This window comes from Equus quagga, chromosome 15, assembly GCF_021613505.1.
Source record: "Equus quagga isolate Etosha38 chromosome 15, UCLA_HA_Equagga_1.0, whole genome shotgun sequence".
NCBI lineage: Eukaryota > Metazoa > Chordata > Mammalia > Perissodactyla > Equidae > Equus > Equus quagga.
The window spans coordinates 70,921,429-70,937,166 of record NC_060281.1 but is presented as its reverse complement, the minus strand read 5'-3'; the positions used below and the strand labels follow the sequence as shown (position 1 = coordinate 70,937,166).

The following is a 15,738-nucleotide window of genomic DNA, read 5'->3' as shown; positions in this document are numbered from 1 at the left end:
CTGCGGGGAGGGGGCTGCGCGGAGGGGGCGGCCTCTCCGCGGGCAGGTGCGCGGGGCGCGGTGAAGCCCCGGGCGGGAGGGGACCCGCGGCGGCCCGGGCTCGCTCCTCCAGAAGCCCCGCCCCCGCGGCCGTGGGTGGGGCGTGCGGCCCGTGCGGGGGCGTGGCCAGGGCTCGGGGCCGCAGTCGGGCCCCGCCCACTGCCCGAGCTGAGCCAGGTGCGCGCGGCTGTCACTCCGGCCTCCCCTCTGCTACGCGAGCTCCTCGCCTGTGCTCGGCCGGCGTCGCGTCTCAGGTAGGTCCGCGTGGGGCAGGTCGTGCCGGGCCTGGGGCGCCTGGAGCCCCGCTGCTGGGACAGGGTTGCCTCACTGTGCGCAGAGGGGCGCCTCTGACCCCGCGGGCCCCCGCTCCGCGCGCGGTCGTGGCCACCCCGGGGCAGCCTCGAAGACGCAGGGTCCCCGCCCGGGAGGCGCTGAGTCTGGCCGCGGCTGGATGGTCGCTGCACTGCCGAGCGGATGGGCGGCCTGCCGCCCCTAGGAGACCATCGGGCTAAGCGGCCACCTCTTGCCGCCTGCCTTCTGTTCGCCCCTTCTGGGGCCAGAATGGCCGGAGCTGGGCGTTGTGGAAGGGGCCAGCCTGGTTCGCTTGCCCCGGACGCCTCGACGGGCAGCGCTGCTCGCTGTGCTCAGGGCCGGGAGGAGTGTCCACTGCGTCCTTGCTCTGGCCACCCCGCGGCCCCTTGGGCCCCCACAACAGCCCTTTAGAGACTGTCCCGTGGAAAAAATGAAGCAGCCCCAGAAACAATTGCAGACCCCCTTAGGACTCAGCACCCACTTGGAGAGGGTCATGCACTCGCCAAGGCCCATGCCAGGTTAAGAACCAGGCTTTGGGGGCTGACAGCATGGTGGGAGACATAGGCTTCGCAGGTGCTGAATTAGGATTCACAGGAGGTTAGTGGGGTGGGGAGCAGAGGGAAGGCCCGAGAGGGCGACCGTGGTGCAGGCCTGCAGGCGGGCTGGATCCCAGCCACTGCACTGGGGAACTGCTGTTCGTTGGCAGTGGAGGGCCGCAGGGTTTGGGTGCGGGCACGAGGAGCCTGTGGGCAAAGGGGAAATCGGGTCGACAGCGCACTTCAGCCTGAGCCTCTGAAACGCATAAGACCAAACCGCCTGCTGTGTGCCTTTCTCAGTACATGGCACAACCATCCCCCCGGGGCTCCCTCACCCACAGCTGGCGTATCTCCCACAGCTGAAATCCATTCTCCATACCGGAAATCCATCTAGCTCTTACCTGCTGCACGGCCACCTCCCCAGTCCCAGCTGCGTCTTGGGTCCTGACTAATGCAGTTTTCTAGCTGATCTTCTTTTTCCATTCTTGCCCTTCCACAATCCATTATCACGCTCCATTACTGCAGCAGCAGTAGTGACTTTTCAAACAACACAAATTCTTTTACTGCCTCTTCCAAACCTCCCAGGGGATCCTCCGCTTTCTCCAAGCCCTCAGCATAGCCCTGACGTGTGCCTCCTCGTGCTATTGCTCCCGCTTCACCATCTGCCACCTTGCTCCTTGCCCTTTATACTCCAGCCACACTACACTCCTGTCCTCAAAGATGTCACACCTACTCCTACTTCAGGAGCTCTGCACTTCTCTTCCCCCTGCTAGCACACTCTCCCCAGATCTTGATGTGGTTTGGTCCCTTACGTCATTCAGTTCTCATTTAAATGTCCCATTCCAAGGCTTTCTAAACTACCCTAGGCTCAAATAACCTTCCCCGTCTCTTATTATTCCATTACACTGCTTTAAGATCTCCTCAGCCCTCTCTAGAGTTCGTCCTGGCTTTTTTGGTCTGTCTCTTTTCTGTGAGGACAGTGGCCCTGCCTCTCCTGCCTGCCACCACATCCCTAGCAGCTAGCAAGAGATGCTTTTGCAGTGGTGGCATCAGGGACCACAGGGACGAGGGTGGGCTGGTTAGAAGTGAAGGCCTGTTGGATCAGGATGACATGGCAAGGGAGGGGATGAGGAGGGGCCTGAGGCCTGGCTTTGCTGCTCTGGACCTTGGGCAGCTTACTCTGATCGTTACCATTTCCAGCCTTCTCTCTGGATTGCGGGGAGACTTACTGAGGAAAACCAGAACTCATGAGTGGGAGGGTCGCGTGAGGGGTGGCCGCAGGGCAGCTGTCCCTGGTACGTCTCCAGCTTTCCTGCTTGTTTTCCTGCTATTCCTGTGTGTGGTTTTTTCCTAAAGCCCGTTTAAGTGGCTCTCCAGGAAATCCAGGCCACTTCAGGCAGATGTGAAGGGTGTGTTCTGTGGTGGCCATTGCCACCTGCTGCCCTGCTGAGGTTTCTTCTCCCTGGAGGAGCAAACTCCCCAAGGGCAGTGCCTGGGGCTGTCATCTCTGAGACACCCAACGCAGGGCCTGCCACCAACAGGTCAGACTCTAGACTTTTTTTTGGAAATGGTTTGACTTTTAGACTTAAGAGCCCCGAATGTCGGGCTTAGCATGAATTTAACCCGAAGCTAAACTACTTTGCGCCACTTTCACTGATGCTCCTAAGGTACTTGATTTTCCTGGGAAATGCTGAAAAATGCTCGTGGCGCCTCTTTTAAAGTGGCTGCGAGTGTTTTTGGGGAAGAGGCTGCCCCAAGAGTCCTCTGATGACCGCAGAATGCAGGCAAGGGCCAGCGTAGCAGCTGAGCTTGGTCTCCTCTGGGCGAGGGACTCTGGAAAGAGCTGGAGGACACATGGTGAAGAATAAATAAAAGGAAGTCCCAAAGGCCAGCAGGGTCTTAGCTGCAGGGTTGTGGGGAGCTGTTGCTCTTGGGACCAGGGGGGCGGAGACTGGCAGGGGATGGGGCCGGGCCCACTCACACAGCTCGTTCCTTGCAGGACCTGCCATGTTCCGCAGGCTGGGCTGGCCTGTCCTGTACAGCCTGGCTGTGCTGCTGCCGAGCTGCCTGCTCTTCCTGAAGAAGGAGCCCAAGCCGCCAGGGGGCCCCACGGCCCACCAGCTCTTCTGGGCTCCCGCGGGGCCCCGCCGCAGCCAGTGTCCTCCCAACCACACAGTGGCTAATGCCTCCCTGTCCCTGCCTAGCCGTCACCGCCTCTTCTTGACCTATCGCCACTGCCGCAACTTCTCTGTCTTGCTGGAGCCTTCAGGCTGTGCCAAGGACACCTTTCTGCTCTTGGCCATCAAGTCGCAGCCTGGCCACGTGGAACGGCGTGCGGCCATCCGCAGCACCTGGGGCCGGGCGGGGGACTGGGCTAGGGGCCGGCAGCTGAAGCTGGTGTTCCTCCTAGGGGTGGCAGGACCTGTGCCCCCAGCCCAGCTGCTGGCCTATGAGAGTCGGGAGTTTGATGATATCCTACAGTGGGACTTTGCTGAGGACTTCTTCAACCTGACACTCAAGGAGCTGCACCTGCAGCGCTGGGCGGCGGCTGCCTGTCCCCAGGTCCACTTCATGCTAAAGGGAGATGACGATGTCTTTGTTCATGTCTCCAATGTGCTCGAGTTCTTGGATGGCTGGGACCCAGCCCAGGACCTCCTAGTAGGAGACGTCATCCACCAGGCCCTGCCCAACAGGAACACTAAGGTCAAATACTTCATCCCACCCTCCATGTACAGGGCCCGCCACTACCCACCCTATGCTGGGGGTGGAGGGTATGTCATGTCCAGAGCCACCGTGCAGCGCCTCCAAGCAGCCGTGGAAGAGGCTGAACTCTTCCCCATCGATGACGTCTTTGTGGGTATGTGCCTGAGGAAGCTGGGGGTGAGCCCCATGCACCATGCTGGCTTCAAGACATTTGGAATACGACGGCCCCTGGACCCCTTGGACCCCTGCCTGTACAAAGGGCTCCTACTCGTACATCGTCTCAGCCCCCTGGAGATGTGGACCATGTGGGCATTGGTGACAGATGAGGGGCTCAAGTGTGCATCTGGCCCCTTGTCCTAGCTCCGAGGGGTGGGCTGAGTGAGTGACTCAGTGCTGATTTTCCTATCAATCATGATGAGAAACTGAGAACCTTGAAGCTTGATCCTTGATGAATGTCTACAGGAAATGCTGTCTTGGTTTTGTAACTCCCTCCCACACCTTGCAAACTTGGATTAAAAACACTTGAAACCTGGCTATCTTGTACTAGCATGTGTGGAATGGGAGCCAAAGCATAGCAAATGCCACCAGAACTCCATGGGGGGAATTCCTGGAGCCCCCTGGGGCTCTGCCAGGCTGGGCGTGAAGGAGAGAGGCTGCATAGGGCCCCAGAAGACACACACACATTTTTAAATGCACAAAAAAATTATTCTCCTTCAGATAGAATAGAGAAACTCAAAGGAAACGAGAAGCATGTGTTGGAGTAAGTCCTGTTGAGAGCACCAGGTCAACACTGCATTCAGTCCCTTAAAAGTAGTGGACTTTTGGCTCCTTGGCCTGAGCTGTCCTTACAGGGCAGTGGGGCCAGGTCAGAGAAGGCATCTGAAACACTTAAAAAGAACTCTTACAAACACGACAGGCTCCCCTTTCCCCACAAAACTCACATACCTATGGAGGGAGCAAATACTAAATCATATTTGAAAATGTGAATAAGGTCAGAAACACGTTAAACAGCTACTGAACTTGTGGGCATGACAAAAAAAGGACCCCTCTCTCTGGCCAGGTTGCTGAGATGCTCTTCTGGGAGGTAAAGATTGGTGGGTGAGAGGGCAGCTGTGCTGAGTGGGGTGAAATGTTAAACAGGGTGCAGTGCCCGCAGGCTAAGAACCAGGTCTAGTAGAAGCCTGAGGCCACGGGGGAAGAGGTCAGGCACTCACAGCTCACAAAGGCCTCAGGCCTGTTGGACCAGGGCAGGACCTGCTGCCGCCTCTCCACACACAGAAAGCTGTGCCGATCCTGGGCCGGACGGCATCCACCCTTGCTTTCCAGGCTGAGTGGGCCGCAGCTCAGGCCCTCAATCCTCACGCAGGTAGGCCTCCTCCTCTGTCTCAGCCCTCTCGTCCCCTTCCCCCTGTGTTTTCTGACGAAGTTCTTCTGTCTGTGCTTCTGCCAACTTGGTTTCTGCTTTCTGGGAGAGCTGGCGCACCTCCTGCACCTGCGATTTCACCAGCTGAATATGGTTCCTGGCAGTTATAGAGGCCTGATCTGCTCCTGCCAAAAGATGGGACAGTTAAGCTGAGCAGACGGACAGAGTAGAAGGTGCAAGTGGACACAAGGAAAGCTCTGGGGTGCTCCGCGGTTGTCATCTGAGCCCCTCTTAGAGCCCCTCTGTGTGCCGTCCCTGCTGGCCCTCTCTCTGCAGAGAACTCTACCTCCACATTCAGGTCTGCATTTTATTCTTTAGTGTCAAAACCCCTGCATTTTTCTCCAGCTATGAGCAGCTATCATCATAATCGTTAAATCTAATTCCCACAATTATCTCTATAGCTGCACAGCTCTTTGAATAGACATTTTATGACTTTAATTTTTTAACTACAGGAGTAATACATATACATTTCTTTTTGACAAATTAAGAGATCACTAATAAAACTGTCACAGATCTCTTCCCTTTCCCTACCCAATCTTCAGAGATAATCTCTGTTGGAAGTTTAAAGGGCATCTTTCTCATCTTTTAAAATGTGACTGTATACATATGGGATGCACAGAAAAATATTTTGTTACTATAATTTACATAATGGACAAAAGGTATCTATTGAACATATTTTGCAATTTTTAACAGTATGTTTTTGAGCGCCCTCATTCCTTGTACCTGCTGCTAGTGCACTTCATCACATGGACAAGAACATTCACCAGTTCAGCTGCAGAACATCTGGGTGTTCTTTTCTATCTCACTGCGTTCATGAGAACCTTCAGCACGATGCTGGAAGGTGGTGGAGAATAGCAGGCCTCCTTCCTGACCCTGATGGAAATGGTTCTCGTATTTCATTATTAAGTAGGATTACTTAACCTTTATGATGTTAAGAAAATTCTCTCTTCATAATTGTCCTTAGACTTAAAGCATAAATGGGTACTACATTTTACTGAAGGCTTTGGGGCATATAAATCTATTTTTAGGATTTTTCTTTGCATATTTTACATTCTGAATATTTCACTGCAGTTTTTTTTTTTTTTTTTTTTTTTTTTACTGTTTAGAACCTTTGCGAGCCCTTTCAATGAGTTCTGGAAATGGCCTGTTATTTCAGGTAATGCTTACACTTTACTCTCCCTCTTTTCTCCTGCCAGATGTAAGCCTGCCTAGGTGAGTGGTGAAGGTTGCCTGGGGACGTTCCTGCTGCTTACCTCAGCAAATCGCCCTGTCTTTACACCTGGAATTCCCACTCCCACCCCTGGTGTGGCACTACTATAATGCTACTTTCACACTTCTATTGTTTGCTCCTGGCTACCAGGAGCAACAGCTTTAGAATTTCATCCACCCGGATGAATCCCAGGTTTGGCTGCTTGCTTACCATACCATAGCATCTTGGGTGAATTACTTAATCCCCCGTCCCTCAGTTTCTTCATCTGTAAAGTGGGAATGATAATAGCTCCTACTTTAAAGGAATTGTGGGGATTAAATTAAAAGTGCCTAGAAAATGCTTACCAAAAAGCCTGAAATAGACAATAAATGGTAGCTATTATTTTTCCTGGTTTTGCCACTATGATTCCATGTCTCACTTTCTCCATCTGTACAAAAAGGTTCACATAGGTTGATGATCTCAAGTCTCACCCAACTGTGTCATTCTATAACTGGTTATTCAGAAATTATCTCAGTTACAAAAAAATGCTTAAAAACTATTTGGAAGCAATCAAATTTTCCAATTGGGAGTTTTATCATTTCATTATTTTTCATTTTCTAAAGACTGACAACCTAGCTTCTACTGGTCTGGTCCTTAGGGGCACTAATTTTTCCTATTGTGCAAATAGGAAAAGTTGGTTAATATATTGAAAATGGGGACATTTTCCCACTAAGTTAGAGCCACAATGGGCCTTGGACCATCTAATCTAAATCCCTCATTTTACAGCTAGATGAACACTCAAATGGAGCCTCCATAGTGTAAACTGTTACCTACCAGTTTGGTATGCAGCTTCTGCTGCCATCTCTGAGAGACCAACTGCAGTCATCCATGTGGTTTCCAGCTTCAAGTATTCTTGTTGTTTTGAAGTCATCTGTAAATTAAACAATGCACTTGAGACAACACAAAGAGGATAAAGACATTTAAATAGAGTTATTCAAAATAGACTTAGGGAACAGTTACTGGTTAGAAATCTTAATTCAACAATTTAGATACCACAATGAGGCAGGAGCACTAATACAGAAATGGGTAATAACTTTTTGCTCACCTCAACTCTGGCTCCTATGATCACCTGCCATACTTCATCTTCCTCCTGTGAATTCATTTTCCCAAGTAAACTTGTATATTGTCGGTACAGAGAAATTAAGGTATAAACAGCCTACAAATACAGAATAAATAAGTCTGAGTAAAATACATGAGGCATGTTAGGATTAGTGAGGCTTAGACCTCAAGGAGATGAAGTTCCACACAGCAAACTGGCTCTCAGTTCTTCTGCCTCACTGAAATTGCACTGTTGTATGAAGCAGAGGCATTATTCCAGGACATCAATATCTCCACTGGTCCACTTTTGTGTTTTTAAAGCGTGTTAGCAATTTAGAAATAGAGAACACAAGGCAGAGGACAAACTCACACGGCCAAGGAAAAAGCTGCTGGAAAATCAAGATAAAAGAAACATATAAATGATTTAGATTATCCAGATACTCTCTCTTCCTAATAGCTCACATCAGTGGTTTTCAAAGTGTCCTCACAGAGAAGCCCTGGTGCTGCTGGTGGTAGACTCCGGAACTTTCTAGCCTTAAGTGAACCAGATCAGCTTGATTCAGTTACAAAAAAATGCTTAAAAACTATTTGGAAGCAATCAAATTTTCCAATTGGGAGTTTTATCATTTTATTATTTTTCATTTTCTAAATACTGACAACCTAGCTTCTACTGGTCTGGTCTATAGGGGCACTAATTTGTCTTATACACTGGGCTGCTAGATTTAAGATTTTTCCTTTAAAAAAGTTTCCTGGAAAAAGTCTAAAAACCAGTGATTTAGGTCAGGACTCAGCCAACTTTTTTTTTGTAAATGGCCAAAGGGTAAATATTTTAGGTTTTGTGCCCTTACAGTCTCTGCCAGAACTATTCAACTCACAAAAGCAAAAGCAGTCACAGACAATACATAAATGAGTCTGGCTTTGTTCCAGCAAAAGTACAAAAATAGGCATCAGACCGGATTTGGTCTGTGACCCACCGTTTGCTAACCCCTAGTTTAGGATGATCAAGACTTAACAAGAAGACACTTACCTTAGTATATTCAGTGATTGCTTCAATCAATGCATACGTGGTCTGAGAGAGAAAGGTAGAGGTGCTGTCTGTTACCAAAGACACAGCCCTCCTCATTAATGCATCGTTACTAAGAGAATGAGGCTCCGATTTCTGAAAGACAAACATTTTCACTCAACTTCTTACCTAAAGCATGAGCTGAGAACTTCAGACAGCCAAGTGAAAAACAGGATTCTCATGCTGCAACTGCACTACGCTTGTGTTAACTTTTTCTTTTTAGGCTTTATTTTGGCTATGTAACACAGCACATGGAAATAATTCCAGAGTATGCTTTCTATCCACTGTTGTTGTTGTTGTTGAGGAAGATTTGCCCTGAGCTAACATCTGTGCCAATCTCCCTCTATTTTATATGTAGGACACTGCCACAGCCTGGCTGATGAGTAGTGTAGGTCCGTGCCTGGGATTTGAACCTGTGAAGTGGGCTGCCAAGGCAGCGTGCCAAACTCAACCACTATGCCATGGGGCTGGCCCCCCTGCTATCTACTTTTATTTTTTATTCTCTGCTCCAAAAAGCAAAGTATTTCTTTATATAAAATAAAAGGCTAGTAATTATAACAAATGAGTTTCATGAAGTTATGATTCATTCATTACCACAGTGCTAGATGCTTGGGATATAAAAATAAAATATATTCTCTGCCCTCAAAGATTTCAGACAGAGGGGGAGGGGCAGGGGCTAACAGAGTACTTGACAACTAACGCAGTCAAGTACCATGGGAGCTGTTGCAGAAATCTGTATGGGCTACAGTAGGGGCATACTTAAGGGAGCAACACTTCTGTGTTGAATGAGATTAGCTTAGAAAACCTTCATAGAATTGATCAGGATTAAGGGGTTAATATCCAAAATATATAAAGAACTCATACATTTCAACAACAAAAAAACTAACAACCCAATTGAAAAATGGGCAAAAGATCTGAACAGACATTTCTCCAAAGAAGATATACAGATGGCCAATAGGCAGATGAAAAGATGTTCAACATCACTAATTATCAGAGAAATGCAAATCAGAACTACAATGAAATACCATCTCTCGCCCGTCAGAATGGCTATAATTAACAAGGCAGGAAACAAGAAGTGTTGGAGAGGATGCAGAGAGAAGGGAATTCTCATACACTGCTGGTGGGAGTGCAAACTGGTGCAGCCACTACAGAAAACAGTATGGAGATTCCTCAAAAAATTAAGAATAGAACTACCAAACTATTGAGCTACCCCACTACTGGGTACTTATCCAAAGAACAGGAAAACATGAATGCATAAACATACATGCATCCCTATGTTCACTGCAGCATTATTCACAATAGCCAAGACTTGGAAGCAACCTAGCTGTCCATCAAGGGACGAATGGATAAAGAAGATGTGGTATATACATACACAATGGAATACTACTCAGCCATAAAAAAGAATGAAATCTGGCTATCTGTGACAAGATGGATGGACCTTGAGGGTATTATGCTAAGTGCAGTAAGTCAGAGGGAGAAAGTCAAATACCGTATGATCTCACTCATAAATAGAAGATAAAAACAAACACACAGAGACAGATTGGATTGGTGGTTACCAGAGGGGAAGCAGGGAGGAGGGCAAAAGGGGTCATTAGGCACATGTGTGTGGTGATGGACGGTAATTAGTCTTTGGGTGGTGAACATGATGTAATCTACACAGAAATCCAAATACAATGATGTACACTCGAAATTATATAACATTATAAACCAATGTTACTGCAATAAAAAAAAAAGAATTGACGAGGATTAAGTCATGGGTGGGGGCTGGCCCGGTGGCGCAGCAGTTAAGTTTGCATGTTCCGCTTCTCGGAGGCCCAGGGTTCGCTGGTTCGAATGCCAGGTGTGGACACGGCACCGCTTGGCACGCCATGCTGTGTTAGGCGTCCCACATATAAAGTAGAGGAAGATGAGCATGGATGTTAGCTCAGAGCCAGGCTTCCTCACCAAAAAAGAGGAGGATTGGCAGTAGTTAGCTCAGGGTTAATCTTCCTCAAAAAAAATAAAGTTATGGGTGGATGGGGGAGGGCACTTATGAAGAGTATAGTCTTGGTGGGTGTAAGGGGGATTCCTGACTTTGACCTCAGCTGTTAAAAAAAAGCCAATATAACCATCTCAAGAGTTAAGGGAACGTGGCCACCTTGACTAAATATTGGCAAGTGTAATGAGAGGTCATCCCTGACTCTGCCTTTTTCTTCTTCAGCAGAGCACTGACTATATCAGAACTAACAAAGAAACCAATCTCTCTATCATATGTTGTCTTTGCTATTCAGAATATAAACACGCAGAATCACTACCTGTTGAAAGCAGCAGTCAAGAACTATCTTTGACATCGGAACAAATCAAGAACTTTATTTACTATATATTTCATTTAATCAAATAAGTATTCATTATGTACCTTGCACTGAGAGCTAGAAAGAATGACATTCTCTCTGCTCATGGGAAGCTAATTTTGACATACTCTGATAACTCAATCTTCATAATGCCCTACATTTCACAATGCATTTCACTTGTTCCTCACAACAGTTTAGGTATTACGACTTCTTTTTTATAGACAAGGAAATGGAAGCTCAGAGTAGTTATGTGACTTTCCCCAAAAGCCACTCACCTAGACCTCAAACAAAATCTCACTCTCAACTTTGTATCCTCTCCATTATGCTCTGCTGACTCAGCAGAGCGCCAAATGGATCATCATCAAATATCAAAATAAACAACATAAGTCATCAGAAAGGGGGCTAGTTGTTGGCCAGGAACTAGGAAAGGCTTTAAAGAGAGGTGGGATTTGGGCCTGAAGACTTCAGGATTTAGGATTAGATAGTCAGGCATCCTGAGTGAGAAGAAATAATGAGGAAAAGAATACCTATGTTGCATGCAGGGGATGTTCAGGAATCTAGTCTGGTTGGAGCCAATGGCACAAGGGAGATGAGACAGACAGACTAGGGCACTGGAGTGCAGGAGGAGTGAGTGGAGTTTCAGCTTTGTACCACATAATGGAAAGCCACTGCGGGTTTCAAAGAACTGAAGTGGGACTGCTCTTTCTGCAAGGGAATGACTAGAGGCTCCTGCCTTGTGGCCCAGAACTGAGGTACTTGGGCTTAAGAAGACTACAGGAACTGAGAAAGGACAACTTCCCAAAAATCTTTGGGAGGAAGAAAGAAAAGGCTGTCCTAATTGTGGCTGAAAATGGCCCGGTGTTCAAGTAAGGGTTTTAGGGTTGAAGATGCATCAGCCTGCAGGGATAACTGTTGAAGTGAGGCACAAGAAAGTGAGGGCTCATGAATGAGCCTCAGAAGATGCTGAAAATACTGGTGATAAATGGAATTAATCTGGTTGTGATAAACACATATATAAGTATCAGGAATACTTTGCCAAAATGGGATTTGCTGGCTTCCTATTTAGTTCTTCTTGATAAAGTGTAAAATCAGTGATTTTTAAAATGAGGTGCCACTTTCATATCTACTAGACATCTCAGTTGTCATTTCCAAAAGTGAGCTCTTGATCTCCTCCCAAAACCCACTCCTCTCCATCCCAGTAAATGGCCACTCCATTCTTTCAGTTGTTTAGGCCTTTTAAAAGCATTAGAATCTAGGTTATACACTCCACATCTAATCCATCAGCAACTCCTGCTGACACACTCAGCCCACTTCCTCCCACCTCACTGCTGCCCGCCTAGTCTAAGCCCACCATCATCTCATGCCTGGACTCCTATTGGTCTTCCTAGTTCTACACAGCAACATTTAAAAACTTATGTCAGATCATAATACTCTTGGTGTTAAAGTCCTCTGTGGCTTCCTTTTCAGAATAAAATCCAAAGTTTTACAATGGCCTACAAAGTAGAGAACACACAATTTCATCCTCAGCTAACTCTCTGGCCTATCTTTTACTCTCTCTCCCTTGTTCCACTTCAGCCACAGTAACCTCCTCATCGTTCGTCAAACATATCAGGCACACTCCTGCTTCTAGGCCTTTGCACTGAAGAATTCCTTCTGCTCAGCAAGCTCTTCTCCAAGATATTACCATGGCTCACGCCCTCAGATCATTCTGATCTCTAACACCTTATCAGAGTAGACCTCCTGGACCACTCTGTCTAAAACCAAACAGCTCCCTACTCCCTACTTTCTTACCCTATTTGTTTTCTGCATAGCACTTATCATCACCTGGCATTTTATATTAGTTTATTTTCTTCTCTTTCTTTCCCCCAGAATCTTAGTTTTACAAAAGTAGGAACTTTGCTTTGCTCTTAACATGTCCAGTATATGACACATAAAAATGGCTCAACAAATTTGTGTTGAATGAAAGACTATTTTGTTGATAGACCATAATACGCTTTTACTTCTCTCTTCCCTCTTTATACAATTTGACCAACTTGACATACTATTCCTACCAAATGAGACAAAACAGGGATATTAATATATTTGCTCTGGGCTGGCCCGGTGGCATAGTAGTTAAGTTCACACGTTCCACTTTGGCAGCCCAGGGTTCACTGATTCAGATCCCGGGTGCAGACATGGCACTGCTTATCAAGCCATGCTGTGGTAGGCGTCCCACATATAAAGTAGAGGAAGATGGGCATGGATGTTAGCTCAGGGCCAGTCTTCCTCAGCAAAAAGAGGAGGATTGGCGGCAGATGTTAGCTCAGGGCTGATCTTCCTCAAAATAAATAAATAAATAAAAAACATTTGCTCAGCTAAGAAAAGAAGATGCTGATTCAGTAGAAAGTATACCATCATATGGGGGCTGGGAGCACGAGTAAAACTATGAGAGCTTGTCTGATGTTTGGTGACCACTTGAGACTTCAAGAGGTCACAGTACACTAAGACAAGAAACAGAGTGGCACGACAGTACTTTACCTGTGCAATAGGAACTGCACACAGGGTTACACCAAATCCAACTGCCACAGTTTTGTGCCATGGTCTTATCAATTCTGAGAAACAGCGCTTCCTGAAGTTAGCCGCGACGGGAACACACTGTCTGTATCTAGAAATGGAAGTCAAATTTAATAAGGCACAACTGCCAATCTGTAAAAGTCTCAGCTTGTTTGCAGGGGTTGGAAACTCAAACTTGGGCCACGCAGGAGCCTGAATGAAGATGTAGGGTGGCCTTCCAGGTGACAGGGCTCGGCGGATAGCGTGGTGCACTGGACAGCCCCGGACTCGCTGAACCAGGCAGCCGCTCCCTAGCTCCTGCGGGCCGAAGGGGTTTGGGGTTTAACAGGTACCGGTGTGGAAGTTAAAAGGCGGTCTCAATGCTTTTGTAAAACCTCATGCCCAAATCGGCGCTTCTGCAGGCACGAGCGAGCTCTGGGCCTCTGGCCGGTGTGTCTCATCGTCCCTGCTCGACAAGCCCTGGAGCCGCAGGCGCTGCGAGGGGCGCTGCGGCGTCAAGAGGCCACAGCGAGCAGGGCCCGCGCGGACCGACAAGTTCCCGGGGCCCCTTCTGCCCTCGGGGAAAACTTCCTCTAAGGATCTGGCGCCTCCCTGGGCCTGTCCCCCACTCTCCTCTGTGACTTCGATGGCAGCTCGCGGGCATGCCGAGCCGGCCCAAGAAGACAGCTCGGGGTTGGGGGATTCGCTCTCAGCAGGTGGAATAACGGAAATGCCTTCAGTGAGAAACGAACCCCGGGCTTGGCCGAGGGGGCGGGAGGCCTCCGGCCCGGGTAGACGCAGGACGTCCTCGGACCTGAGAGGGGCTGGACGCCGCGGCCCGCTCGGCCGAAAAGGGAAGCGCGCGCCAGCAAGGCCGGCGCTGTAGTCCCGGCTGCAGCGCTCTCTGCGCCGCCTCCCTCTCTCCGGTCCCGCCCTCCTTCACGACCGCAGCGGTACCTGAACAGGGAGGCTACGCTCCGCGACACCCAACTCCTCAGAGCCGCCATCCTGCGACGGGCGGATGCCAGACGCACACGCCGGAAGTGACGCCGCGCCGTGAGCGGGGGGGCGTGGCATGGCCGCCGCTTGAGTGGGGCTGGTCCCATGGCCACGCCCCTGCCCGAGGGGAAAGCCGGGATTGGGCAGACGGGAGGAGGGGGCGGGGCCTAGGGTAACGGCTGTAACGGTTGCTCCCGGTGCCTAACCGCCGGAACTTCCGCGCGGGGCGGGGCGGGGCGGGGCGGGCGCTGGGCCTGAGGGCGCGGAGGAACGAAGTCGGCCGTCGTGAGGGGTGGTTGGACTGGTGCCCGTGCCGCGGCCGCGTCTCGAGGGGCAGCCCCGGCCCGGGCGAGAGGCTGACAGTGCTGTTAGCTGGCCGCGCGGGTCTGGCAGGACAGAGGCCGCAGGCGGAGCAGCGCCCGCTCCGGCTGGCGGCTGGGGGCGGGCGGGGCGGGGAGCCGGGCCGGCGGCGCTGTCACTTCAGCACCAGGAAGTAGGTGGTCCAGCCGGCCAGCAGCAGCGCCCCGATGAGCACCGTGTAGCTGAGGAGCACGAAGGCCAGCAGCTCCCGCAGCAGCTGCAGCACGTGGATGGTGGACGAGGCCGGCATCGCGCTGTGCCGGAGGCCCGAGGACCTGTGGGCCAGGGGCGCCGGGGAGACCCTGAGCAAGCCCAGAGGACGGTCCCCTCCCGTGCCCAGCCTCCATCGGACACTGAGCCAGGCCCTGTCGGAGGCAGTGCGGATACAGGGACTAGGCTAGGTCCTGGCCCTCAAAAGAGTAAACACACTTTCTCAAGGCTAAGGAAGCCCAAAGTGCTGATTTTCTCCATGACAACCATCTGGATGCTCTCTTTGCGTTTACACTATAGAATTCTTTTAAATCAAGTTCCCTTCATTCTTCAGCTTCTAACCTGAATCGGGCTTGGAAGGGGGAGAAGCCTGGCTGTGCGCAGCCCCGGCTGCGGCGTTAGTCTTCATCCCCAGCCCTCTCCTCCCATCCACCTCCTGCATTTTTAATGCTGTGAGTGCTGCTAATGGGCTGGTGGAGTAAAGCTTTCTTTTCCCATCACTTAAGCTGCAGCCCCAGCTGTCAGTGCTGCTTGGGAGGGGAAGAGAAGAGAAGACCCATTTGGGGAGGGGGAAGGCAGCAGGCCCTCACCGCAGCTCCTCTGTGATTCCCCTGCCCCAAGGGTCGTTAAAACGCAGTTTGAGAATCTTTGCTTTGTGGTCCAGCCTGCTTGCCCTTCTGGCCCGCCAGGATTGCAGGAGTGCCAAGAGGTGCGTATGAATTTGATTCTGGGCTCATCTCCTGCCCCATCGTGCTCTTGTGCATCTGCTCCAGCCCTGCTATCTCCCACCACAGGCGGAATCAGATGGTAACAATCACAAACCAGCTCTTTACCTCCATTGCTGTGCCGCCCAGCAAGTCCCCTCAGTGCCAGCCACTAGCTTCCCTCTCTCCCCATTTCACTCACTCAGCAAAGTTTCCACAACTCCACCGCGAGGCAGCTCT

At 50.0% G+C, this 15,738-nt stretch overlaps 2 protein-coding genes across 2 annotated transcripts; one reads left to right on the top strand and one right to left on the bottom strand.

The window, feature by feature from the left end:
• Nucleotides 1-158: 158 nt before the first annotated feature.
• On the top strand, nt 159-4,639 carry B3GNT4 (UDP-GlcNAc:betaGal beta-1,3-N-acetylglucosaminyltransferase 4). Its single transcript, XM_046641164.1, has 2 exons — nt 159-293; nt 2,887-4,639. Exon 2 carries the CDS (start codon nt 2,895-2,897, stop codon nt 3,948-3,950), a length of 1,056 nt encoding a protein of 351 aa, XP_046497120.1. The 5' UTR covers nt 159-293; nt 2,887-2,894; the 3' UTR covers nt 3,951-4,639.
• On the bottom strand, nt 4,541-14,260 carry DIABLO (diablo IAP-binding mitochondrial protein). Its single transcript, XM_046641165.1, has 6 exons — nt 14,183-14,260; nt 13,211-13,337; nt 8,328-8,459; nt 7,308-7,418; nt 7,037-7,133; nt 4,541-5,138 (listed from the first exon to the last, which is right to left on the bottom strand). The coding sequence occupies exons 1-6, from the start codon at nt 14,230-14,232 to the stop codon at nt 4,942-4,944; spliced, it is 714 nt and encodes a 237-aa protein (XP_046497121.1). The 5' UTR covers nt 14,233-14,260; the 3' UTR covers nt 4,541-4,941.
• Nucleotides 14,261-15,738: the final 1,478 nt, after the last annotated feature.